This window comes from Hyla sarda, chromosome 5, assembly GCF_029499605.1.
Source record: "Hyla sarda isolate aHylSar1 chromosome 5, aHylSar1.hap1, whole genome shotgun sequence".
NCBI lineage: Eukaryota > Metazoa > Chordata > Amphibia > Anura > Hylidae > Hyla > Hyla sarda.
Genome location: NC_079193.1, coordinates 269,333,375 through 269,360,763, shown reverse-complemented (window position 1 = coordinate 269,360,763; position 27,389 = coordinate 269,333,375). Strand labels below are relative to the sequence as shown.

The following is a 27,389-nucleotide window of genomic DNA, read 5'->3' as shown; positions in this document are numbered from 1 at the left end:
AAAAGTTGACCAGTTGCCCATAGCAACCAATACGATTGCTTTTTTTGTTTTTCAGGGGCCTTGTTAAAAATGAAAAAAAAATTATCTGATTGGTTGCTTTGGGCAATTGGGCAACTTTTGGACACAGAGTCCAAGTACACCATTCATCGAATGGGACATGCTCCGTCAGATGCTGGATCACAACACTACTGAACAATTCTCCTGTAGGAACGCTGGTTATAGGGGAGAATAATTCATAATACTGTGTTGTATAGACTTCTTTAGAGCAGCTCAGGGAGGAGTGCTTCTGTACCTCCGTACCCAGCACTCCTTTTTGCATGAGGTCTACTGTACATTCACACTTGTTCTTTTTGCTATGGTTTTCCTGTGTTTTTATTTATTTATTTATTTTTTTATTGTTTTCGTTTTTATTGGTGTTAAGAATTTAAAAAAGCAAAATCAATGATAAAAACAATAGGCTTTTTTATTATTTTTAAAGCTCTAGTATGGTAACGTTTCCAACAACATCCCATAAAAAAGGCAAAAAATAACATAAAACCAACTTAGCAATGTGCCAGTCACACAAGTGTGGTTCTTTACCTTATGTACATATTTAACACATAAACATTTTCAAATTTAACATGTGTTGCACTTTGCACACATTCAACAGCAAATAGGTAGTGGGGTTATTTGCATTTTCTAAGTTTAATAATAAAGACCATTTTCCTGAGAATATTTGTTCTTGAAAGAAAATTACAATTAGAAAAACAATATACATAAAACGTTCATTTAAATCTTGGTGGGGAGGGGGGGGGATATGGGTGGGGGAGGGGCACCTGTCAAGGCCTGGAAAAGTTATAAAAATGCCAGCTTAACATTATTATTAAATTATTAAAGTACCATTAAGTTAAAATGTATACATTCCATACAAAAAGTGGTTAAATCTTATGTAAATGATTTAACACTGATTGTTGCAATGACAATTGCACTTTTCTCTTTACAAAAATATTGTATTATGGAAGAAAAAATATCATTTGCTACCCTGTATGCCAACTGAGACTGAACAATCCAGTCACACAAACCTCTAAGAACGATAAACCCTCCACCCAAATGTTGGATATTGTAATTGGCTCTTGCTCAAGTTAGACAGATCTGCTCTTCCTTGCATTTTCCTTGCATTCAAAAATGGGTAAAGGCCCTAAAAGAGGAAATATGTGACCAAAACCTTTCTTAGTGTTTTATGTTTTCTATCATCCACTATCCTGGAAGCCATTCTCATCTTTAGTCAACAATAATGTTGATGATGACTTAGTCTCCATGTCCATAAACCTACGTGATACTCTCATGTCTTTACTTTGTTGTTCCTCTACATGCATAAATGAAATTTGGATGGCTCACATAAAGAATGATAATCTTGTTGAAAATGTAGAATTTATGCTGCAATAGCTTTTTAGCTGGTTATTTCCCTCTCTGAAAAATATTATAGGTATTAAAAAGAACAAATCTTCCAAAATGGAAAACTTATCGAACACCGTCCCCGATCACACAACATCGACACATTCATTTCTATGTGATTGTTGTTTTTGTTGTATCTGTGTGTACATAATGACCAACCTAACAACCAGGAGGATATGCAGCTATTTATCTTTAAGAACATTTGGCAATCTAATAGCCAGCCTTGGTTGGCAACCAGTGTATGTCTACAAAAAGAATGACATCAATTCATATTTATTTTCAATCTGCCAGCAAGGTGCCAAGTAAGTCATGTTATGTGTGATGCTGCTATAGGGTGCGTTCACACGTACAGGATCCTGCCCAGATTCGATGCGCAGGATTTGTAACTGCAGATAAGATGTGCTCAGTCATTTAGTTTACATTGAAATCCGCAGCAGAAAATCCTGTGCATCAAATCATGTGCATCAAATCTGTGTACGTGTGAACATACCCATAATGGGATTTTTTTATGACACAACATGCTTCAATGTATCACCAGGCTTGTATTAAACAAAATGTCACATGGTCTGAATGGAGTAGAGATAAGAGTGTCAGCGAAACTTCTTGAGATGACTTCAATAGTTGAAAGTTGAGGGTTCAGCCAGTTACTATAGGTGAGACAATTTTGGTGAAATTCACCAACTGGAAGCCTGGAGAATAATATTAGATCAAGTGTCTTTTCACAAGGCAGCATTTCCCGATGTGTTATGGAGTATAAAGGCCTTCTTCTAAAGAGCATTTAACTGCATCCATCCAGGTTAGGAAGTTCATTCAACATTGGCTTCATAGAACATTTTCATGTAAAATATATATCCGTTAGTCTTATTCCTCTTGCATAGATGATCTACAATGTTCTCCAAAAATCTCCAGATAAACCAAGGCACTAAGGATTAGACAGTGTTCTTTAGAGATGTATGAAGATCAGAAGTCTGTAGACTTGCTTCAACACATATAAGGAGGAGGCTTACTGATGCCAAAATCAATCCAACAGTTATCAAGCCAAAGCCAAAGCACACCAAGAATCTTGTCTGACAGAACCGCCAACTTCAGAGGAGGATCCCATACTGACAGTCGAGTACAAGCCATCTTGCCCTGTGTACTTTAGTGCATTATTGTCTGGGCTGGTGCTCCCACTTTGCTGAGAAGATATCAACAGTGTCCCAACCTATATAAGAACATGAAGAGAAAACGTATTAAATTATAGTCAAATAAACAGTAATAGGGTTATATCAGTAAAGACGCAAGATTTACAAGCTGTGATATAGATCCGATTTTTATCAATTCAGTTTAATAATATGTACAGGGTAATAATATAAGGGTAACATTTAGTCTGAACAAAGATGATCCCGATGATATTGATAATAAAAATGTATATAATGTTAATAATAATAGGATAGTAATAAAATATTATACATTTAATCTTAGGGTTGCAATGAAGTGATAAAAATATGTTGTTGACTGACTATAGTCTGCAATAAAAATGAATAAGTAGTGTACTTTGGTAATAATTGCTTTATAAGGAAACTGGAGATCATGAATAAATTATCCCAGTCAGATATGCCATATTTACAATCATGTATAACGGCAGATTTATCAATATATTTACACCATTTAGAAAAGTGATATCAAATGTCAGATTCGTCAACAGGATGTGTGCCCTTATAATAAATTTGGATCACGGCAGGGAAGACTTTCCCACTAATATTTATATGGTGTACCAGTATTTAACATATTACATCACAATTTACAATAATATGCATCACCTATTAGGCCAGAATATGACACCCTAAGTTTTTTCTCAAGGTTAGGCTGGGTTCACATCACGTTTTTGCCATACTGTTTTCAATCTGTTTTTCTAAAGAAAACCATATGGCAAAAAAACGGATGGAGCAGTATGGAAAAAAGTAAACCGTATGCGTTTTAAACTGTATACTGTTTTTAAAAGTGCATACAGTTCCGTCTGTTTTTATAAAAAAAAAAAAATAAAACCATACGTTTTTGATAATTTTGTCCATTTTTAATGGGAGGGGTGTTGCTTGGGGGCTTTAGGATGCAAATGCTCATGTGCAAAGTAAAAATCGTATACGTTTTCCTGTATAGAACTGTATACATGTGCGTTTCCCATTGACGTCCATGTTAAAAAAAACGTATGCGGTTGCAGTACGGTTTTTAAACCGGAGTCAAAACCATGGTTGAGCACGTTTTTGTCTCCGGTTTAAAAACCGTACTGCAACCACATAAGTTTTTTTTAACATGGACGTCAATGGGAAACACAAATGTATACAGTTCCATATGGGAAACCGTATACGGTTTTTACTTTGCACATGCGCATTTGCATCCTAAAGTCCCCATCCAACACCTCTCCCATTAAAAATGGACAAAATTATCAAAAACGTATGGGTTTTTTCTTTTTATAAAAACGGATGGAACTGCACTTTTAAAAACAGTACACAGTTTAAAAACACATACGGCTTACTTTTTCCCATACTGTTCAATACGTTTTTTTTTTTGCCATACGGTTTTCTTTAGAAAAGCGGATTGAAAACAGTATGGCAAAAACGTGATGTGAACCCAGCCTTACATTGCATCAAATGTATTATGAGACGTCCTAAAAACTATGTTGCAGATTGACTACAATTTGTACAGACTGTGCCAACTTTTAACTATATGACATCTTATCCACATTTTTTTATTATTTATACTTCACAAGAAATATAGTTGCTTGTTACATTGCTTAACAAATACTGTTACTTTAAAGGATTCCAAGCTCAAACTTCCAAGATAGATATGTGTTTTTCTTCTCTGAGGAGTTCACAAAGCCAGACATATCAGGCGCTCTCTGCTCGGAATTCCATGCAGCTATACTTAGGCTGTCACTGTAAATTATGGCATCAAGACTTGTAACAGGGATCTAATAAGTATGGAATTACAGTAATCGGCCAATAATATGAAGTCTCATAGTGCCATCTATAGGTCATTGATAAGGTTCATTCACCCCACCCATCTTCTAAAGATAAAACTCCCAGTGACTTCGGGATCATATATTTTAAGTGTGTTCCCGCTATGCCAACAGACACAGCCCTAATGCCACCCTAAATGCAATACACGAGTAGAGAAAAGTAGATTGCACTCACCCAACAGTGAAGTTAAAACGTCCTCTTTATTAGATCATCACTTAAAACATTCCGAAGGAAGGGTAGAGAGATGCGGTCAGCGTGAGCGTGAGCTCACGCTGACCGCATCTCTCTACCCTTCCTTCGGAATGTTTTAAGTGATGATCTAATAAAGATGACGTTTTAAAGGGGTTATCCAGGAAAAAAAACTTTTTTTATATATATATATATATATATATATATATATATATATATATATATATATATATATATAAACTGGCTCCAGAAACTTAAACAGATTTGTAAATTACTTCTATTAGAAAATCTTAATCCTTTCAGTACTTATGAGCTTCTGAAGTTAAGGTTGTTCTTTTCTGTCTAAGTGCTCTCTGATGACACCTGTCTCGGGAACCACCCAGTTTAGAAGCAAATCCCCATAGCAAACCTCTTCTAAACTGGGCATGTGTCATCAGAGAGCACTTAGACAGAAAAGAACAACCTTAACTTCAGAAGCTCATAAGTACTGAAAGGATTAAGGTTTTTTAATAGAAGTAATTAGCAAATCTGTTAAACTTTCTGGAGCCAAGTGATATATACAAAAAAGTTTTTTTCTTAATAACCCCTTTAACGTCACTACTGGGTGAGTGCAATCTACTTTTCTCTACTCGTGTATTGCATATAACCATTTCTGGACATTTGATTGGCACCCCCTGAAGTGTACTCCTTCATAACCTCTGCGCTGTTCCACTCCACACGCTGTGTCATTAACCCCTAGCGTTCCAGCATTGGTGCCTGCCTCGCTTTTCTCAGCCATAGTATTACTAAATGCAAGACACTATCCCCGATTTTCAGAAGCTGAGCTACACTTTTCATATAAAGATAATAAAATACCTGTTAGTTGATTGATTGATTATTGATTGATTATTACATTTAGTACATTAAGTTTCACAACTTCTGTTTCTCTCTAAAACTTTCTTCTCCTAGCTTTTTGTCATTTAGGCATGCACCATCCATCAGATACGATGAACACCTATTCGACACAGATACTCTTCTTCTGTGCTGATCTCTATAGAAAACATTTCATGTAACTTTATAGTAACCTTAGTCAGGAACAACAAGTTAACCTACTGTATTGTCCTTTACTATAATTCGGGGACTATAGACAATACAGGGATTCTATGGTGTTTCTATTGATTCTGCTCTGGATATTATTAACATGACCTGCATGAGGTGCATTTTATTTTATTTTATTCTCAAAAAGAACACAGAAGGATTGGAATGCCCTCTGGTCTCCTTAATCTTCATGTAAATAACAAATGTAATTATTTTTAATGATGAGTTTTGCCTTCGATGCACACTGAAGCGTCAATGTGAATAGGGTTTGGGTGTGTAGATGAAATATCTGTGGTATGAAGATAAAATTGCTGACACCACTTTCTAGTGAATAGATCTAAGCCAGAGTCTTTCAGTACTGGGAACTGTTTTGCAATAAATCCATTTAGTGCCCTAAACACTGAATTCTTTCAGAATTCCTTAACATTTACTCATATATGTATATGGCCAAAATCCAAAGAGTTCCTATATATACATATAACATGATGCCTACAAGAACAAACACATGTAAGATTACTAATGCAGCATGATATTTAAAGGAGTATTCTGGTATAAAAAAATTATAATACGCTGGGGCTGGTGTACAAATTAAATACAAGTTAAACTCGCCTTTCCTATTCCCTCACAGCTCACGTTGGAGCTCCTTCCAGGCTTTTAATACTTGTCTCTTCTCCATGCTTCTGAGACAAGAGGATTTGCCGATTACTGGCCAGTATGGGACACAAATGCAGCCAGTCTTTGCCTAAGTGGCCAGGTCCTGCTGAGGCATCTCATCTTTGATGCTGGGAGAAGAGACAAGCGTTGGGGGACCTGAAGGAGCTGTAATGGTATAATGGGAGATGTGGGGGGGACTGAGGTAGGTAAGTGTCTTATATTTTTTTTCCATTTTACACCAGCCCTAGCCCTATTTTAGTTTAATTATTATTATTTTTTTTTTTTTTTATGGGGTTTCTTTTGTAAAATATTCCTTAAATATAACTAGTCAATATATTGACTAAAAATATGATGAAAAATGTCCTCTGTTTCAAATAGTTTCCCCTTTTCATATTCTTTACATTTTGTGGGAAAAGGACAACTTTATAGATTCCACAGGTCTAGAGTGCCCTATAGTATCATAGTCAGTGGCATCGCAAATGTTTGGTTCCTGTTGAGTGACTCACTTTGCTGATGACCAAATGAAAACTGTATGTACCTAAGCTTACAACAAAATGCCAAAATGCCTAGTTCCCGAAGGATTTAATAAAGATTTCTTCAAATATTTATCTCCAACTTCCATTGGGAAAAAGAGGACTATCTGAATACCAACCTCAAAAGGAATTAATAGTCCTCTGGACATCTGACTAACCGAACGGTCTATGTTTATAATTAATAAGAACCCTGAATCCAAACATCTAAAACACTTCAAAAGAAGTAGAAGCCCCTGAAAATGACTGTGGCAAAGGTTGCAATGTGTCCACCAATAACTGTTAGTCACTGTGTTAAAATAAAGGAAAACTTCATTGTGCGTATAACCAGCAGTCATGGACTTTCCTTTTAGATATGAGTTAACAAAATCAACGTGGAATTCTATTTTTATACTGGCTCGGTTATGACTTATGATATTCTTGCATACATGCTATCAGACATTGAAAGCTAAATGTTTGTGGAGATAACTTCTCTAAGATAAGATAGTGAGAGAGATAAGACACTGAGTTGTATTTGTAAGTTATCATAATGACACTTACCCCAGAAGCCGCGCTCTGATTGTTGGGAGATCCACTCTTTACACAGTCATCAGAGTTTGTGGATGATGTTGTGGAAGTCGGAGTCATAGGGATTTGGTGATTACCGGTACCTACAAGTGACATATGTAATAAGGAGATTTAATTTACATAAGAAATCGTGTTATATAGAGATACTAACTATAGCACAGAAGCTTTAGTTGTAAGCCTAATGCAGAATACCAGTTACAATTTGTATGGGTTTTGACATTTTTGGTATATATACATTTTTTAGAAGACAAACCAAAATGTCCAGCGCAGTCTCGATGCAATACGTATGTTTTATTCAGCAGTTAGCAAACATGGTGAACAGGTGATGCATTTTGGCCACAGTATGTGGCCTTAGTCAGGATGACTAAGGCCACATACTGTGGCTGAAACGCGTCAAGTGTTCACCATGTTTGCTAACTGCTGAATAAAACATACGTATTGCATCGAGACTGTGCTGGACATTTTCGTTTTTCTTCTATATTACAAGAGACTGAGGTTCGGTCTCGTCCGAGACGCCGTAGAGGCAAGTGGGAGACCTGTTCCGAAAACCATTACTGTGCATATTTTTTTTTTTACCTATTAAAGGGGTACTCCACTGCCTCAGCATTTTTTTCCGAACGTTTTGGAGCAGACGGTGGGGGTCGTGACGTCATCGACATGCCCCTCCTGGCGTCACGCTTTGCCCCCTCAATGCAAGTCTATGGGAGGGAGCATGGTAGGTGCCAAGCCCCCTCCCATAGACTTGCATTGAGGGGGCGCGGCGTGATGCCACAAGGGGTGTGGTTGTGATGTCACGACCACGCTGCCCGCACCCAACGTTCTAAACGAACGCCGGCTACTGCACAGAGATCGTGGGGGTCCCAGCTGCGGGACCCCCATGATCAGACATCTTATCCCCTATCCTTTGGATAGGGGATGCGATGTCTAGGGGCGAAGGACCCCTTTAATCTTGGATGCCCTGTTCCATCACTTGCATACATTTTATAGTATAATACTAGTGGTACTTTTCCTTCTTTACTCTTCTATAAGTTTCATAGCACGTTCTAAATCAAACCATTGCAAGTGAAAATAAAAGACAGAAAACTTTCTCAGGTGGTGGCAGCAGCATTTGTGAAAAGTTAAGTGCAGAACAGAACATTTCTAAAACACCGGATATGCCAGTTCTAATATTATCCTTTTTTTTTTTAAGAACACTATTAAATAAGCAATGAAACAGGAGGTAGGCAGAAGTCAACTAATAATGACTGTTTAATGCTTTTGCTTATATAGTTTTGCAACCTAAACATTTTTGGGGGAGGGCTATCTATTTTTTATTATTTATGGAGTTGTTTTTACAGGAAAACATACAGTGCCGTAAATGTTGGCACCCCTGAAATTTTTCTTGGAAAATTAAGTATTTCTTACAGAAAAGGATTGCAGTAACACATGTTTTGCTATACACATGTTTATTCCCTTTGTGTGTATTGGAACTAAACCGAAACAGGGAGGAAAAAATCTAATTGGACATAATGTCACACCAAACTCCAAAAATGGTCTCGACAAAATTATTGGCACCCTGAAAAAATTGTGGAAAATTAAGATTGTTTCAAGCATGTGATGCTCCTGTAAACTCACCTGGGGCAAGTAACAGGTGTGGGCAATATAAAAATCACATTTTAAAGCAGATAAAAAGGAGAGAAGTTTGCTTGGTCTTTGCATCGTGTGTCTGTGTGTGCCACACTAAGCATGGACAACAGAAAGAGGAGAAGAGAACTGTCTGAGGACTTGAGAACCAAAATTGTGGAGAAATATCAACAATCTCAAGGTTACAAGTCCATCTCCAGAGATCTAGATTTGCCTTTGTCCACAGTGCGCAACATTATTAAGTTTGCAACTGTAGCTAATATGGGCGTGGACGGAAGAGAAAAATTGATGAAATGTGTCAACGCAGGATAGTCCAGATGGTGGATAAGCAGCCCCAAACAAGTTCCAAAGATATTCAAGCTGTCCTGCAGGCTCAGAGAGCTTCAGTGTCAGCGCGAACTATCCTTCGACATTTAAATTAAATTAAACGCTATGGCAGGAGACCCAGGTGGACCCCACTGCTGAAACAGAGACATAAAAAAGCAAGACTACATTTTGCCAAAATGAACTTGAGTAAACCAAAATCCTTCTGGGAAAATGTCTTGTGGACAGATGAGACCATAATAGAGCTTTTGGAAAAGCACATCATTCTACTGTTTACCGAAAACGGAATTAGGCCTACAAAAAAAAGAACACAGTACCTACAGTGAAATATGGTGGAGGTTCAATGATGTTTTGGGGTTGTTTCGCTGCCTCTGGCACTTGGTGCCTTGAATGTGTGCAAGGCATCATGAAATCTGAGGATTACCAATGGATTTTGGGTCGCACTGTACAGCCCAGTGTCAGAAAGCTGGGTTTGCGACCGAGATCTTGAATCTTCCAGCAGGACAATGACCCCAAACATACGTCAAAAAGCACCCAGAAGTGGATGGCAACAAAGCGCTGGAGAGTTCTGAAGTGGCCAGCAATGAGTCCAGATCTAAATCCAATTGCACACCTGTGGAGAGATCTTAAAATTGCTGTTGGGAAAAGGCGCCCTTCCAATAAGAGAGACCTGGAGCAGTTTGCAAAGGAAGAGTGCTCCAACATTCCGGCTGAGAGGTGTAAGAAGCTTATTGATGGTTATAGGAAGCGACTGATTTCAGTTATTTTTTCCAAAGGGTGCGCAACCAAATATTAAGTTACAGGTGCCAATAATTTTGTCCAGCCCATTTTTGGAGTTTGGTGTGACATTATGTCCAATTTGCTTTTTTTCCTCCCTTTTTTGGTTTAGTTCCAATACACACAAAGGGAATAAACATGTGTATAGCATGAGTAACTGCAATGCTTTTCTCTGAGAAATACTTCATTTTCTAGAAAAATTTCAGGGATGTCAACATTTACGGCCATGACTGTATCTTGACTGTGTTCCATGTTATATTTACGTTTGACTGTAATCTATGTTTGACAGCCTGATGTTGTAGTATTTTGGTACGTATTTTTAGCCAAAAGAGGAGTGGCATTGACACAGGGATGACCCATTGTTCCATGCAGGGGGGAGAGCTTGGACAATGTTCTGGATATCGTGTGGATGGGGGATAAATTTTTTAGGTTCTGGAATACCCCTTTAAAAATAGCCTTAGAGTGTAACACAAGTCATAAGCAGAAGAAATCTGCATCTCAAGCACAGCTGATCTGCTAAACCCCAGCAGCTCATGCTCTGAAGAAGGCACCAGATCTTCTCTTAAGTAGCAATGGCACAGGTACTTTTTACTTTGCAATGATCTAAAGCTGGGCTAAAAACAATTAAAAAAAATACAAAAATCATATTCACCTGCCCTATGTTTGACAGCCTTATTTTGGGTTCACATGTAGTATTTTGGTTATTATTTTTAGCCAAAATAAGAGCCGGACCGCTGCCCCCACCACCGCCATTCAGATGTACACTATTTTTATTGTTTTCACCCCAGCCTCAGCCCATTGCACAATAAAAAGTATTTCCCAGATAAGCCATATAATGGTCAGTAAGGTTAACTTTAGAAAGACATTTTTTGCGATTATTTAATATATTTGCCAACATGTATTATTTATATTTCATTACAATATATTCATATCAAGTAAATGATCATTTAAACAAAAATGAGCATAAGAGATAAATATTATGAAAAAGAGGAACCTAGAGGCTTTCCAGACACTAACCCTGATGCTCTAGAATTTTTTTTTTTTTGTCTTTATATAAAAATAGAAAGCATAATAAATATAATGCAGGTTCCGTATTTGTTATGTATTACATACCATTGCTAGAGGATTTTGACTTGTTTAGATTCTTTGGCTTTCGTTTTCTAGTTTGGATTCCTTCTTTCTTCATTGCGAGTGGTCGTGGAACCTAAAAAAACAGGAGTACAAAATGATTCTTCATAAATTTATAAAACTGGTGTTCTGCTTATTGCTACTCAAAGGTGAACTCCAGCAAAAGTAAATTTATCCCCTATCCTGTAGCTGAACGTGGGGGATCCGAGCGCTGGGAACCCCCGCACTCTCTGGGACAGGACCCCAGCTCTAGTTGGCACTTCCTCAATGAATTTCTATCTGAACGCCGATGATGCCCGAGTGTTGTACTTGGGTCTTTTCAGTGCCCCCATAGAAATAAATGGAGCATGTACAGTCTGCAGCACGAGCTCCTTACTGAGCACTGGGTCCCATCGCGGAAATTGAGGGGGTTCTAGTGGTCGAATCCCCCCGTGATCAGCTACTTATCCCCTATCTTGTGAATAGGGGATAATTGAATTTTTGCTGAAGTTCTCCTTTAACTGCTGTCACATCAATTTGAATCAATACATTGTATAACTAAACCTGCTGTTTTTGTCTCAAAATTTACTTTTGACCGCTCAATTCACACGGAGTAAATCAAGAGGAATTCACGCCGAAAAATTTATGGGCGGAAAAAATAATTTTATTTTCGCGCGGAATTGCGTGCAGAATTGCGTGCGGAAATGGGGGAGAAAGAAGTGAAGAGTTTTTCAGCCATTTCCGCGCAAATCCCGCATGAAAATGATGTCGGGTGGAATTTTTTTTTTCTTCAAGCGGAACGGAATTCAGTGTCGGAATTCCGCTAGCAGAATTTCCGCAGTGTGAACAGGACAGCAGAAATAACATTAAAGTCAATGGGCAGAGGAGAAGTGAATTAATTTGGAGTGGAGAATTCAAGAGGAATTACTCGAGTAAATGTGTGAACGCACCCTTACTAAGCACACATATTAAATAGGTTCTATTTATATATTTTTTATTATTTATTAAAGGGGTTACCCAGGAAAAAACTTTTTTTATATATATCAACTGGCTCCAGAAAATTAAACAGATTTGTAAATTACTTCTATTAAAAAATCTTCATCCTTTCAGTACTTATGGGCTGCTGAAGTTGAGTTGTTCTTTTTCTGTCTAAGTGCTCTCTGATGACACCTGTCTCGGGAACCGCCCAGTTTAGAAGCAAATCCCCCATAGCAAACCTCTTCTACTCTGTGCAGTTCCCGAGACAAGCAGAGATGTCAGCAGAGAGCACTGTTGCCAGACAGAAAACAAAAACTCAACTTCAGCAGCTGATAATTATTGAAAGGATTAAGATTTTTTAATAGAAGTTATTTACAAATCTTTCCGGAGCCAGATGATATATTTAAAAAAAAGGTTTTTCATGGAATACCCCTTTAAGTTAGTTATTTGTTTATTTATTTATGTATTTATTTATGTGACAAAATAAATAAATAGTACTAAATGAAGATTATACTGAGCATGCTAAAATTTTACACATATTCCTTGTTGCAGTCCCACTCCGAGGGGGGGGGGGCACCCGTGACTACATAATATAAAGCTATACAGAGCCTATTTGTATTAATAGCTGCTTGTTGTGCAAATGTCCATAGTGAAAACAGAAGGTAGGACCGAGGAGCGCAGGCTTTCTTAAAAAAAAGTTTTAATGAGTTTCTACAGAGCGTGCAACACATATCCCAGAAGTCCAGATGCAAGTCCTAATAAACACAGAGGAATCCAATAATAAAATATATTGAAAGACCTAACTAAACAAATGTTGATGCTTAATATTATTATTTTTTACTTTTTTTATTTTTTTTATCACAGATTATTTCGGCCGATGTTAATCCCAATCATAAAGGAAAATGTAGGAAGAAAACAAACAACTTACCCCATGTAATTTCATGTACAGGCCACAGGCATTGCATACGGGCTCCCCTTCTGTATTCCTGCGCCATAATGTCGTAGTTGTTGTATGACAGTTGGCACAAGACAAGCCGATTCTCCTTGACGAAGGCTGCATAGAAAAGGGAAATACCTAGATTTTAACCCATTAAAGAAGCAATCATTACAGCGGCCGGCCAGGGTCTTAAATATTTCCCGTAAATCTAATTAACAGCATTAAAAAGATCAATGCACCTGCGGTAATAATCTATTAAGATGCGTTATCTCCATCTATAAAGTTAATGATTGTTTTCAGACACCAGAGATAAAGGTCCTTATAAATGTAGTAAAGGAGAGATAGGGGTTGATCTGGATTGGGCATTGTAACAAATGTCTTATGCAATAGGTTGGCCGAGAGGGAAAGTGAAATTTGGCCCCGCAAGTGTAAAAAATGCTAGTAAATCTGGCTTCAAGTCACTTTAGAGCAATGGCTTCCTAACAGGGTGTCTCCAGCTGTTGCAAAACTACAACTCCCAGCATGCCCGGACAGCCAACGGCTGTCCGGGCATGCTGGGAGCTGTAGTTTTGCAACAGCTGGAGACACTCTGTTTGGAAACACGGATATCAGCCAAACGGACAGAATTTGCAACATTTTCAAGACCAACATTTCAGATACTGGTCCTAATATGAAACTGCACTGCTTTCTGCTCCCCTGATTTATTAAGAGGTGCACGCCTTTTAATAAATCAGGCAGGGAGGCGGGTTGTGCACCATACTTCTGAGATCTACACAAGCTTAAAGCTAGAGACTTTTACTACAATTTAAAGGGGTACTCTGGTGGAAAAAAAATATTTAAAATCAACTGGTGCCAGAAAGTTATACAGATTTACAAATGACTTCTACTTAAAAAAGCTTAATCCTTCCAGTACTTATCAGCTGCTGTATGCTCCAGAGGAAGTTATTTAGTTCTTTCCAGTCTGACCACAGTGCTCTCTGCTGACACCTCTGTCTATGTCCGGAACTGTCCAGACAGGAGAGGTTTGCTATGGGGATTTGCTTCTACTCTGGACAGTTCCCGACACTGACAGAGGTGTCAGTCGAGAGCACTGTGGTCAGACTGGAAAGAACTACACAACTTCCTGTGGAGCATACAGAAGCTGATAAGTACTGGAAGGGTTAAGATTTTTAAGTAAAAGTCATTTGCAAACTTGTATAACTTTCTGGCACCAGTTGATTTAAAAAAAAAAATTTCCACTAGAGTACCCCTTTAAATTGTAGTAAAACTCTATGCTAGCTTTAAAGGGGTACCCCCGTGGAAAACTTTTTTTTATTTTTATTTTTAAATCAACTGGTGCCAGAAAGTTAAACAGTTATTTTTATATAGAAGTAAATTTACAAATCTGTATAACTTTCTGGCACCAGTTGATTTGAAAACATTTGTTTTTCACGGGAGTACTCCTTTAAAGGGGTACTCCGCTGGGAAACATTTTTTTCTTTAAATCAACAGGTGCCAGAAAGTTAAACGGATTTGTAAATTACTTTTATTTAAAACTCTTAATCCTTCTAGTACTTATCAGCTTCTGTATACTACAGAGGAAGTTCTTTTCTTTTTGGATTTCCTTTCTGTCTGACCACAGTGCTCTCTGCTGACACCGCTGTCCATTTTAGGAACTGTCCAGAGTAGGAAAAAAAAACCATAGCAAACCTATCCTGCTCCGGACAGTTCATGACATGGACAGAGGTGTCAGCAGAGAGCACTGTGGTCAGACAGAAAGGAAATCCAAAAAGAAAATAACTTCCTGTGGAGCTGATAAGTACTGGAAGGATTAAGATTTTTAAATAGAAGTAATTTACAAATCTGTTTAATTTTCTGGCACCAGTTGATTTAAAGCAAAATGTTTTCCAGTGGAGTACCCCTTTAAGCTACTTCTGTGATGTAAATTGTGATAAACCCAGCATTGAAGGAGTCCTCCTGTCATGACCACTATACACCAAGTAGAGATGAGCGAACTTACAGTAAATTTGATTCGTCACGAACTTCTCGGCTCGGCAGTTGATGTCTTATCCTGCATAAATGAGTTCAGCTTTCAGGTGCTCCGGTGGGCTGGAAAAGGTGGATACCTTCCTAGGAGACTCTTTCCTAGGACTGTATACCACCTTTTCCAGTCCTCCGGAGCACCTGAAAGCTGAACTAATTTATGCAGGATAAGTCATCAACTGCCGAGCCGAGAAGTTCGTGACGAATCGAATTTACTGTAAGTTCGCTCATCTCTAACACCAAGCCCTGCCCACTTGGTGTAAAGTTAAATAGATTATAATAGATTAAATACATAATAGTTATAATTATATTATATCTATATAATAGAATAATTTTTGCGCAAAAGAGAGGCTTGTGCAAAAAAAATTCTTGCAAACACCACCAGTTCGCAGAACTTAGGTGGATTTCCCCTTTATTGGTGACTGTTGGGCCATTTATGTGTCATAAAGGAATAGTAAGGTAAAAAAAAGTAGCAGCCGACCTCTTGTTATACATTAATAACTATGTTGTATTTCAGAAAAAAGCAGACAGCTTGTTGTGAAGCAAAGAAGAATAAATGCCATATGGACAATGCATGATCCCTTTTTAATCTGTTATCAAACTACAAGTGAACTTTTGGCAGCAAAGTCCGCATTACAAATAAGCCTTTTATGACTCTATATCCAGCACTTTGAAGCCAAGGTACAGCAGTCGCATATTAAAAGCAGTCATATAACAAAACTAAACACAGCTTTATGAGGGCCTGAGTGTACAATGGACAATGACTCTCTCACAGACATGAAGGCAAATGGCTACGATAATGATGGCAAAGATACGAAGGGACATATGAGAGAAAAAACTCAGCAAATATGGGAAATAACTCCAACAATTCATTAATTTAGATTTTCATGTGTTATTCTATCATATAACCATAAACTGCTAACTCTTTCGACAAGTAATAAAAATAATATGGCCCAAGAGAATAAGGAAATCATAACATTGTAGGCAGCCGAGTAATTGTCCTCATGGATGCAACTAATGAAATAAGGAGGTCTCAGGGACTTTAATGTTGATGAGTTCAATGTTTAATTGGTAGAGGTCTGTCCTCAGGGACCTAACGTGATCAGCACAATGAGTTAGCCTGGTTGCCTATGTAATGGCATGGCATATGCACACGACTTATAACTATATCTTTTATACGTGGGCATGGGTTTTACTGAAAGGCAGGGGTCCCACAGGTGGCACTAATCACACATTGATGGCCTATGATAATGTTTTTGTCCCATAAAGCTTTTTATTAGCAGGTTTAAGATAAATATGCAATAGCTTTATAATATTTTGTGTAACACTTGTAACATTTGTGCAATATGAGATTTCAAGCTTTTATTGTAGCATTTAACGAGGAACAAACAAGAAACAAGTCTATGTCCTGCTATGACCCATGAAACAAATAGGTAGGACTACAGAACAATAGCCTATGGGCACTGTCAGATTCAAAAACTTTTTATATGGTGTATATCTTGGCAAAATATTAAAAGGGTACTCCGGTGGAAAACAATTTTTTTTTTTTTTTTTTTTTTTTTAAATCAACTGATGCCAGAAAGTTAAACAGATTAGTAAATTACTTCTATTAAAAAATCTTAATCCTTCCAGTACTTATTAGTGTCTGTATACTACAGGGGAAATTCTTTTCTTTTTAGATGTCTTTTCTGTCAAGAGCACAGTGCTCTCTGCTGACACCTTTGTTCATTTCAGGAACTGTCCAGAGCAGGAGAAAATCCCCATAGCAAACATTTGCTGCTTTGGACAGTTCCTAAAATGGACAGAGGTGTCAGCAAAGAGCACTGTGGTCATGACAGAAAAGAAATCCAAAAATAAAAGAATTTCCTCTGTAGTATACAGATTTTTAATAGAAGTAATTTACAAATCTGTTTAACTTTCTAGCACCAGTTGATTTAAATTAAAAAAAAGTACCCCTTTAACGCCTTAAGGACCCAGCCCATTTTCACCTTAAGGACCAGGGCATTTTTTGCACATCTGACCACTGTCACTTTAAGCATTAATAACTCTGGGATGCTTTTACTTTTCGTTTTGTATCCGAGAATGTTTTTTCGTGACATATTCTACTTTATGTTAGAGGTAAAATTTCATCCATACTTTCATCATTTCTTGGTGAAAAAATCCAAAATATGATGAAAAATTTGAAAATTTTGCTCTTTTTTTTTCACTTTGAAACTCTCTGCTTATAAGGAAAATGGACATCCCACATACATTATATATTGATTCACATATACAATATGTCTACTTTATGTTTTCATCATTAAGTTGACATGTTTTTACTTTTGGAAAACACCAGAGGGCTTCAAAGTTCAGCAGCAATTTTCCACAACATTTTAAAAATCTGAATTTTTCAGGGACGAGTTCAGTTTTGAAGTGAATTTGAAGGGCCTTCATATTAGAAATACCCATAAATGACCCCATTATAAAAACTGCACCCCTTAAAGTTTCAAAATGACATTCAGTAAGTGTGTTAAACCTTTAGGTGTTTCACAGGAATTCCCTCAGAAGGGAAGGAGCGACAATGGGATTTTGGAGAGTGAGTTTTTCTGAAATGGTTTTTGGGGGGCATGTCACATTTAGGAAGCCCCTATGGTGCCAGAACAGCAAAAAAAAAAAAAAGACACATGGCATACTATTTTGAAAACTACAGCCCTCAAGGAACGTAACAAGGGGTCCAGTGAGCCTTAACACTCCACAGGTGTTTGACGACTTTTCGTTAAAGTTGGATGTGTAAATTAAGTTTTTTTCCCACTAAAATGATGTTTTTTCCCAAAATTTTACATTTTTACAAGGGGTAATAGGAGAAAATGTCCTCCAAAATTTGTAACCCCATTACTTCTGAGTATGGAAATACCACATGTTTGGATGTCAAGTGCACTGCGGGCGCACTACAATGCTCAAAAGAGAAGGAGTCACATTTGGCTTTTGGAAAGCAAATTTTGCTGAAATGGTTTTTGGGGGGCATGTCGCATTTAGGAAGCCCCTATGGTGCCAGAACAGCAAATAAATAAATAAATAAAAAACACAAAAAAACGCATACTATTTTGGAAACTACACCCCTCAAGGAATGTATCAAGGGGTACAGTGAGCCTTAACACCCCACAGGTGTTTGATGACTTTTTGTTAAAGTCAGATGTGTAAATGAGAGAGAAAAAATTTTCACTAAAATGCAGTTTTTTCCCCATTTTCCGCATAATAGGAGAAAATGCCCCCGAAAATTTCTAACCCCATTTCTTCTGAGTATGGAAATACCCCATGTGTGGATATCAAGTGCTCTGCTGGCGCACAACAAAGCTCAGAAGAGAAGCATGGTGCATTGAGCTTTGGGAGAGAGAATTTGGTTGGAATAGAAGTCGGGGGCCTTGTGCGTTTACAAAGCCCCACGTGGGGCCAGAGGAATGGACCACCCACATGTGACCCCATTTTTGAAATTACACCCCTCAAAGAATTGAATAAAAGGTGCAGTGAGCATTTACGCCCCCACTGGCGTTTGACAGATCTTTGGAACAGTGGGCTGAGCAAATGAAAAATTAAATCTTTCATTTTCACGGACCACTGTTCCAAAAATCTGTCAGACACCTGTGGGGTATAAATGCCCAATGTACTCCTTATTACAATACGTGAGGGGTGTAGTTTACAAAATGGAGTCACATGTGGGGCGGGGGTCCATTATTCTGGCACTATGGGGGCTTTGTAAACACACGTGTCCTTCAATTCTGGACAAATTTTCTCTCCAAAAGCCCAATGGCGCTCCTTCTCTTTTGAGCATTGTAGTTAGCCCGCAGAGCACTTTACATCCACATATGAGGTATGTTCTTACTTACAAATTTTGGGGGGCTTTTGTTCCTATTTTCCCTTGTGAAAATGAAAAATTTAGGGTAACACCAGCATTTTAGTTTAGTTTTTTTTCATTTTCCCATCCAAGTTGGGGTGTAGTTTCCAAAATGGGGTTACACATGGGTATTTATTTTTTTGCATTTATGTCAGAACCGCTGTAAAATCAGCCACCCCTGTGCAAATCACCAACTTAGGTCTCAAATGTACATAGTGCGCTCTCACTCTTGAGCCTTGTTGTGCGCCCGCAGAGCATTTTACGCCCACATAGGGGGTATTTCCGCGAAATTGTGTTTCAAATTTTGTTTCCTTTTACCTCTTGTGAAAACAAAAAGTATGAGGCAACACGAGCATGTTAGTGTAAAAATGTTAATTTTTTTACACTAATAGGCTGGTGTAGACCCAAACTTTTTCTTTTTATAAGGTGTAAAAGGAGAAAAAGCCTGCCAAAATTTGTAACACAATTGCTCCCGAGTACGGAAACACCCCATATGTGGCCCTAAACTGTTTCCTTGAAATACGACAGGGCTCCAAAGTGAAAGAGCGCCATGCTCATTTGAGGACTAAATTAGGGATCGCATAGGGGTGCACATAGGGGTATTCTACAAGAGTGATTCCATAACAGGGTGCATCCAGCTGTTGCTAAACTCCCAGCATGCCTGGACAGTGTGTGGCTGTCCGGAAATGCTGGGAGTTGTTGATTTGCAACAGCTGGAGGCTCTGTTTTGGGAACACTGCCGTACGCTACGTTTTTAATTTTTATTGGGGGGGACATGTAGTGTTTTACCCTTTATTATGTGTTAGTGTAGTGTTTTTACGGGTACATTCACACAGGTGGGGGTTTAGGGTGAGTTTCCTGCTGGGAGTTTGTGAGGCGGTGGAAACTTGAAGCAGGAAACTCACTGTAAACCCGCCCGTGTGAATGTACCCGGTACATTTATATGGGGGGCAAACCTCCAGCTGTTGCAAAACTACAACTCCCAACATGCACTGACAGACCATGCATGCTGGGAGTTGTACTTTTGCAACAGCTAGAGGCACACTGGTTGGAAAACCTTCAGTTAGGTTCTGTTACCTAACTCAGTATTTTCCAACCAGTGTGCCTCCAGCTGTTGCAAAACTACAACTCCCAGCATGTCCTGGTAGCCAAGGGCATGCTGGGAAATGTAGTTATACAACAGCTGGAGGTATGTAACTACAACTCCCAGCATGGTGAGACAGACGTTTGCTGTTCGTGCATGCTGGGAGTTGTAGTTTTGCAAGATTTAGAGGGCCACTTTTTAGAAACCACCGCACAATGATCTCCAAACTGTGGCCCTCCAGATGTTGCAAGACCACAAATCCCAGCATGCCCGGACAGCAAACTGCTGTGTGGGCTTGCTGGGAGTTGTAGTTTTTCAAGATCTAGAGGGCCACAGTTTAGAGACCACTGCACAGTGATCTCCAAACTGTAGCCCTCCAGCTGTTGCTAGGCAACAACTCACTGGCTTCCGTGGTCGCAGGATCGATGCACCAGGGAGAGGATCGCCGCCCGCCGCCGCTAATCGCCGCTGGTAAGTGAACCTCCACTGCTGCTGCCGGTCACAGGACAGTCCCCCATTCTGCCCAGATTACCGTGGGTGGGCAGAAGGGGGGAACCGAACTTTAACCCCCCATCCCCAATCTGCTATTGATCAGTCGCTTCTGACCGATCAATAGCAGGGATAGGAGGGGTGGTACCCCTGCCACCTCACTCCTATCCCTTCAGGGGAATCGGGGGTGTCTTGGACAACCCTGATCCCCCTTATTTTCTGGGTCACTAGAGACCTGTATGACCCGGAATTGCCACAGATCACCGGTCTGAACTGACCGGCGATTTGCGGCGATCACCGACATGGGGGGGGGTTTCAGGAGTTTGCACGGAGTTTGCACAGGGTGCCTGCTGATATCAGCAGTCCCCGCCCGGCGCGCAACGGGGACTGAAATTCCCACTGGTGTACAGGTACGCCCTGGGTCCTTAAGTACCGGGGTTTTGGGGCATTCCTGTACGCCCTGGGTCCCTAAGTGGTTAACCTTCTTTATATGCTTGACAAAAAAAAAATTTATTTCCTTTTCATGGAAATCATGGCTTATAAAAGAGACAACTAGGGGTCCCTATACCATCCAAAACATAATCCTGTCTGACTGCAGCATCATCTTTGTCCAAGCTGAAGCGTAGGCTGGCACAAGGTCCAGAAAGTGAGGACGGAACTAGCATTCTATAGTGCTCACTACTGTCCTATCAGACGGCAGCATGAAAACAGAAAGGAGGGGGTTCAAGAGCAGCCTGTAGTGATTGGATATAGAGACCCAGCTGTATGGTGTAGCCCACCGTAGCACATCCCAGTTTCAGGATCTTGGCAATCTTCTTATAGCCTAGTCCATCTCTATGTAGAGGAATCATTCTTTTTTGTCCAGTATTAGAGAATGTGAGAGCGATAACATTAAATTTAAAACACCTGCTCCCAATTCACACCTGAGACTATGTTATTCTAATGAGTCACATAACATTGAAAGGAAAAATGTCTAATTGGGCCCAATTAAAGGCTTAGACATTAGTGTGCCTGTAGGCCAAAAGTGAACATCTGAGATCTCTATGCCATTACAGATCATCTATACACATGGGTGCTGCTAACCACTGCCCACAAATGATGATGCAACAAAATGGACACAGCTACTGTCTCCTGATCATAGTGCCAGGCACAACATTTTACACAATGCAAAATTATATATTTCTGTTTTACTGCATAAAATCTATGAAATTTAAAGTGTCCCTGTCATTATACAATACCTAATTAAAAAAATAACAAAATAAATAAAATATGTCAAAAGTTTTCACACCCCTACCAATCTCCAGATATAGTCAGGTGATGCGCACAGTAGTGCACTTCACTCCCCAGCTTGCTGCAATCTCTATCCAGTTTAAGGAGACAGCTCCATTATAAGTCTCTAGGGCCATGAATTGTATCAGACGTATGGTAATGATCAGACACTATACAGATGTTGATTGGCAGATGCACACAACTAAGCTCCTCCCAGGGGGGGGATGCCTGTGAGTAATGTGTCATAGACCTAAAAGCATAACAAATAGGTATTCATACCTCCTAATGCTTTATTTTACAAGACTAGACTGAATTCACTCCAGCAAACTATTAAAAAACTAAATATGCTGGAATTTAAATCTTTAATAGCTGTCAGCCAAATGTTCATTCAGCTGATAGCTATCTCCATCAATCTCTCCATACACATGAATGTTCAGCACAGTCAATGCTTCATGTGTTTTCAATAGGGTATACCACTGCCAGACAGCTCTGACGGCAGCTTATCTCTCTGAAAACAAAAGGGTCAGGTAGTGAAAATCCAACATGAGCCTGATCCTTCTCTCCCCAACATCATCGGTTGGAGAAAGCTGGGAGGACCCCATAGACTTTAGGTTGTTAGCTGCTCCCATTGAAGTTATTAGCTTCAGATTACTTTTGACTAAAGTGTATGGGAACCTTTACAAAGTAAGTGACCTGAGCACTGAGGTAATGATGGTGAAAAAGGGATCTCACATCTGGCTAACCTGCTCTAAAATCCAAACCTTTTGGTGCGAGCTTTTATCACTCATTAACAAGGAAATCCTTCTCTCTGCACCAATCATACTACTCTGGGCTCCAAATCCTGGCTTCTGCCCTAAAAAAAAAAAAGAAAATCTTGCCACTGCTCTCCTGACAGCGGCCAAGCTATTAATTCCAGCCAACTGGCAGTCTATAGCGCCTCCTACACTCGCTTTGTGGGTAGCTAAAGTAGACCATATATGTAGAATGGAGGAATTGCTGAGCTGGAAGATGAGGAATTGTGCCTCTTTTCAAAAAGTCTGGGCCCCTCGGAAAGCATTCCGCTCAACCTACTCCACGGCTACGCCACTAACACCTCCCTCTGTCTCTGTTTGACCACGTCCCTTCTAATGCCTCCATATGGAGGTACTAGTCTGTATACCCCTAAAACCCCTCCCCTGCAGTTGACTTAGGTTCCTGGTCTTGTTTTATCATACAAGTACTCATACATGCACTAGTTATCCGCATTTGAGCTTTGTTGTTTCTGCACTGATCGGTGAATTACCTTATTATATAATTCTTGCCTGGTATGTTAATAGTTCGGTCCATCCTCCTAAAATTACTAAGGACCCTTTCACACTGCTGTTGTCACACGGCAGGGCAGCGCCCATCAGAAAATCAGGGGAGAATAGCGGGAGAAAAATTACTGCAAGCACTGTCTCTTTCTCCCGCTAGTATCGCTAAAAACAACGGTACCCGAGGACCCCACTGACTATATTGGGATCCACCGAGGCCCGTTGTTTCCCATTGTGTCCCGTCAAGATAACAGCCATTAAAGTAAAAAAAAAAAAAGAGAGAGAGCTCAATGGCAGTTCTCAACGGATTGCAACAGCAGTGTAAAAGGAGCCTCAGGGTGCATTCACACCACGTTTTCACAGTACAGTTCCCGTATCAGGTTTTTGATGAAAAACTGATTCCTCAAAACCGTACTAAACTGTATTAAAACGTGTGTACAAATTGTAACCTGTATACGGTTAAAAACCATATACGGTTTGAAATATGATGTCCGGTTGCATCCGATTTTTAAGAAAAAAAACGTGTACGTTTTTAACTTTTCACTCCATTATGAATACATTTTCACTTGTTTGATTGAAATTCCAAGAAAAAAAAAAACAGTGCAAAGTCAAAAACAGTACGGTGAAAACGGGATGGAACCGTACGCACATACAATTCTCTATGGTTTCCATTGACTCCCATGTAAAAAAAAAAAAATGGTTTCAATACGTTTTTTTACTCAGACCAAAAACAGTGGTAGGCTACGGTTTTGGGTACGGGAAAAAAAGGGTCAAAACCGTAGAAGAGACAAAACAGATGCAACCTGATGCATTGTTTGGCACATGGTTTTCAATGGAGAGTCAATGCATACGGTTTTCAATACGATTCCTACGTTTTTTAAATTGAAAACATATATGAGAACTGTATTGCAAAAATGTGGTGTGAATGCACCCTTATTCTGGATGTACCTCCCCTTTGTTGTATCTCTCCCTCCAAATATGTACCCCCCCCCCCCCCCCCCCCATTCCCCCAGCCCTTTCCTCCTTTCCCTACATAACGCAATACCTACCTATGGTGCTAGAATAGATGCCTACTTTCTTCTCAGATGCAGCTGCCTTTTCGCGGCCTGTGTGTCCCTTTGTTTAACTTGTCTATTGTCGTTTTACATGATTTGCACTGTTCAAACTATCCTACGTAAACATGTTTGCCACTTAAAATATTAAAATACCAATAAAAATTGTGATTTGAAAAAAAAAAAAAAAAGGATAATCAGCTTACACAGCATTTTCCTATGTTGCATTAACGTTGAGTCTAGTTCTGAATTTTGGAACTTTGCATCAGGTCCCCTTGAAGCCGACTGTCACTACCAACTGTCGCTGCTGTTCAGTTCACTGTGCTGCTGTTTCATTATACTACATGTGATCTCAGATAAGTGTTATTGGACTAAAGAGAACACTGGTCTCCAAACTGTAGACCTCCAGCTGATGCAAGACTACAGCTTTCAGTATGCCCAGGCCGGTGTCAGCTGTCCAGGAATGCTGGGAGTTGTAGTTTTGCAACAGCTGGAGGTCCACACTTGGAGACCTAGGCTCTACAACATTGTAAGAATATGGGGCAGATTTTGCCACATCACAATAAAAGTAAATACAGGTACTTATCAGAACAAATAGAAGAAGTAGTCAGTGGTAAACGATGAAAACTTGATTCGGATCCCAATAAAACCGCATGAAAAGTGGGATACAGCTGATAAGACAACCCACGCTATCTGTGAGTTGTCTTATCGGCTGTATCCCGCTTTTCATGCGGCTTTATTGGGATCCGAATAAAGTTTTCAACGTTTACCGCTGGCTACTTCTACTATTTGTTCCTACCATATTGGAGTTACTAGCCGTGCTGGGGATCCTGTGAGCTGACCATCCCACTATTTCTACAGGTATTTATCATTCAACTGAATTCTTGCTGCGGAATAATCAGAAATATAAAATTCCTATATACACAAAAAAAAAAAAAAAATAGGTACTAGTGTCAGCTCAAAACCAAATATTTCACAAAAGCTGGCACAGTATTGATAGCCACAAAACTAGAGACATAACAGTGCAGGATAGCCATAAGGAGATGCCAGCTTGTAAACTATACAGGAGACTGTTCATACACAGTGGAGCAAAATGACCTGGATACAACTTTTCTATTAGTGAGACAAAGAACAATAGCTAGTGATCCACCAGAAAAGAATCATACCATTTTTCATTATTTTCTTTATATATATATATATATATATATATATATATATATATATTCATAATACTGTACATTCATAACATCTATCTATCAGTTATACAGTGGAGGATTTTATTTATATATATATATATATATATATATATATATATATAGATATATATATAGATATATATATATATATATATATATATATATATATATATTGTTACGCCGAGCGCTCCGGGTCCCCGCTCCTCCCCGGAGCGCTCGCTACACTTCCCTCACTGCAGCGCCCCGGTCGGTTCCACGGACCCGGGGCGCTGCGTTACTACCTCCGGCCGGGATGCGATTCGCGATGCGGGTAGCGCCCGCTCGCGATGCGCACCCCGGCTCCCGTACCTTACTCGCTCCCCGTCAGTTCTGTCCCGGCGCGCGCGGCCCCGCTCCCTAGGGCGCGCGCGCGCCGGGTCTTTGCGATTTAAAGGGCCACTGCACCGCTGATTGGTGCAGTGGTTCCAATTAGTGTTTACACCTGTGCACTTCCCTATATCACCTCACTTCCCCTTCACTCCCTCGCCGGATCTTGTTGCCCTAGTGCCAGTGAAAGCGTTCCTTGTGTGTTCCTTGCCTGTGATTCCAGACCTTCTGCCGTTGCCCCTGACTACGATCCTTGCTGCCTGCCCCGACCTTCTGCTACGTCCGACCTTGCTTCTGTCTACTCCCTTGTACCGCGCCTATCTTCAGCAGCCAGAGAGGTTGAGCCGTTGCTAGGGGATACGACCTGGTCACTACCGCCGCAGCAAGACCATCCCGCTTTGCGGCGGGCTCTGGTGAAAACCAGTAGTGACTTAGAACCGATCCTCTAGCACGGTCCACGCCAATCCCTCTCTGGCACAGAGGATCCACTACCTGCCAGCCGGCATCGTGACAGTAGATCCGGCCATGGATCCCGCTGAAGTTCCTCTGCCAGTTGTCGCTGACCTCACCACGGTGGTCGCCCAGCAGTCACAACAGATTGCGCAACAAGGCCAACAGCTGTCTCAACTGACTGTTATGCTACAACAGTTACTACCACAGCTCCAGCAATCATCTCCTCCGCCAGCTCCTGTACCTCCTCCGCAGCGAGTGGCCGCTTCTGGAATACGACTATCCTTGCCGGATAAATTTGATGGGGACTCTAAGTTTTGCCGTGGCTTTCTTTCCCAATGTTCATTACACTTGGAGATGATGTCGGACCAGTTCCCCACTGAAAGGTCTAAGGTGGCGTTCGTAGTCAGCCTGCTGTCTGGAAAAGCCCTGGCTTGGGCCACACCGCTCTGGGACCGCAATGACCCCGTCACTGCCTCTGTACACTCCTTCTTCTCGGAAATTCGAAGTGTCTTTGAGGAACCTGCCCGAGCCTCTTCTGCTGAGACTGCCCTGTTGAACCTGGTCCAGGGTAATTCTTCCGTTGGCGAGTATGCCGTACAGTTCCGTACCCTTGCTTCAGAATTATCCTGGAATAATGAGGCACTCTGCGCGACCTTTAAAAAAGGCCTATCCAGCAACATTAAAGATGTTCTGGCCGCACGAGAAATCCCTGCTAACCTACATGAACTCATCCATCTTGCCACTCGCATTGACATGCGTTTTTCCGAACGGCGTCAGGAGCTCCGCCAGGATATGGACTCTGTTCGCACGAGGCGTTTCTTCTCCCCGGCTCCTCTCTCCTCTGGTCCCCTGCAATCTGTTCCTGTGCCTCCCGCCGTGGAGGCTATGCAGGTCGACCGGTCTCGCCTGACACCCCAAGAGAGGACACGACGCCGCATGGAGAATCTCTGCCTGTACTGTGCTAGTACCGAACACTTCCTGAAGGATTGTCCTATCCGTCCTCCCCGCCTGGAAAGACGTCCGCTGACTCCGCACAAAGGTGAGACAGTCCTTGATGTCTACTCTGCTTCTCCACGTCTTACTGTGCCTGTGCGGATGT

At 40.2% G+C, this 27,389-nt stretch overlaps 1 protein-coding gene across 2 annotated transcripts in view; it reads right to left on the bottom strand.

The window, feature by feature from the left end:
• Positions 1 to 469: 469 nt before the first annotated feature.
• The window catches only part of GATA6 (GATA binding protein 6), a 44,924-nt gene continuing 18,004 nt past the window's right edge, over positions 470 to 27,389 (bottom strand). The window contains exons 4-7 of one of the 2 annotated variants that reach the window (XM_056521699.1): positions 13,188 to 13,313; positions 11,288 to 11,378; positions 7,424 to 7,533; positions 470 to 2,638 (exon numbers count right to left, since the gene is read on the bottom strand). In XM_056521699.1, the coding sequence (XP_056377674.1) occupies positions 2,468 to 2,638; positions 7,424 to 7,533; positions 11,288 to 11,378; positions 13,188 to 13,313 (498 nt within the window). In that variant the 3' untranslated portion in view covers positions 470 to 2,467. The remainder of the gene's footprint in view (positions 2,639 to 7,423; positions 7,534 to 11,287; positions 11,379 to 13,187; positions 13,314 to 27,389) is intronic. The other variant, XM_056521700.1, reaches the window with a different exon arrangement.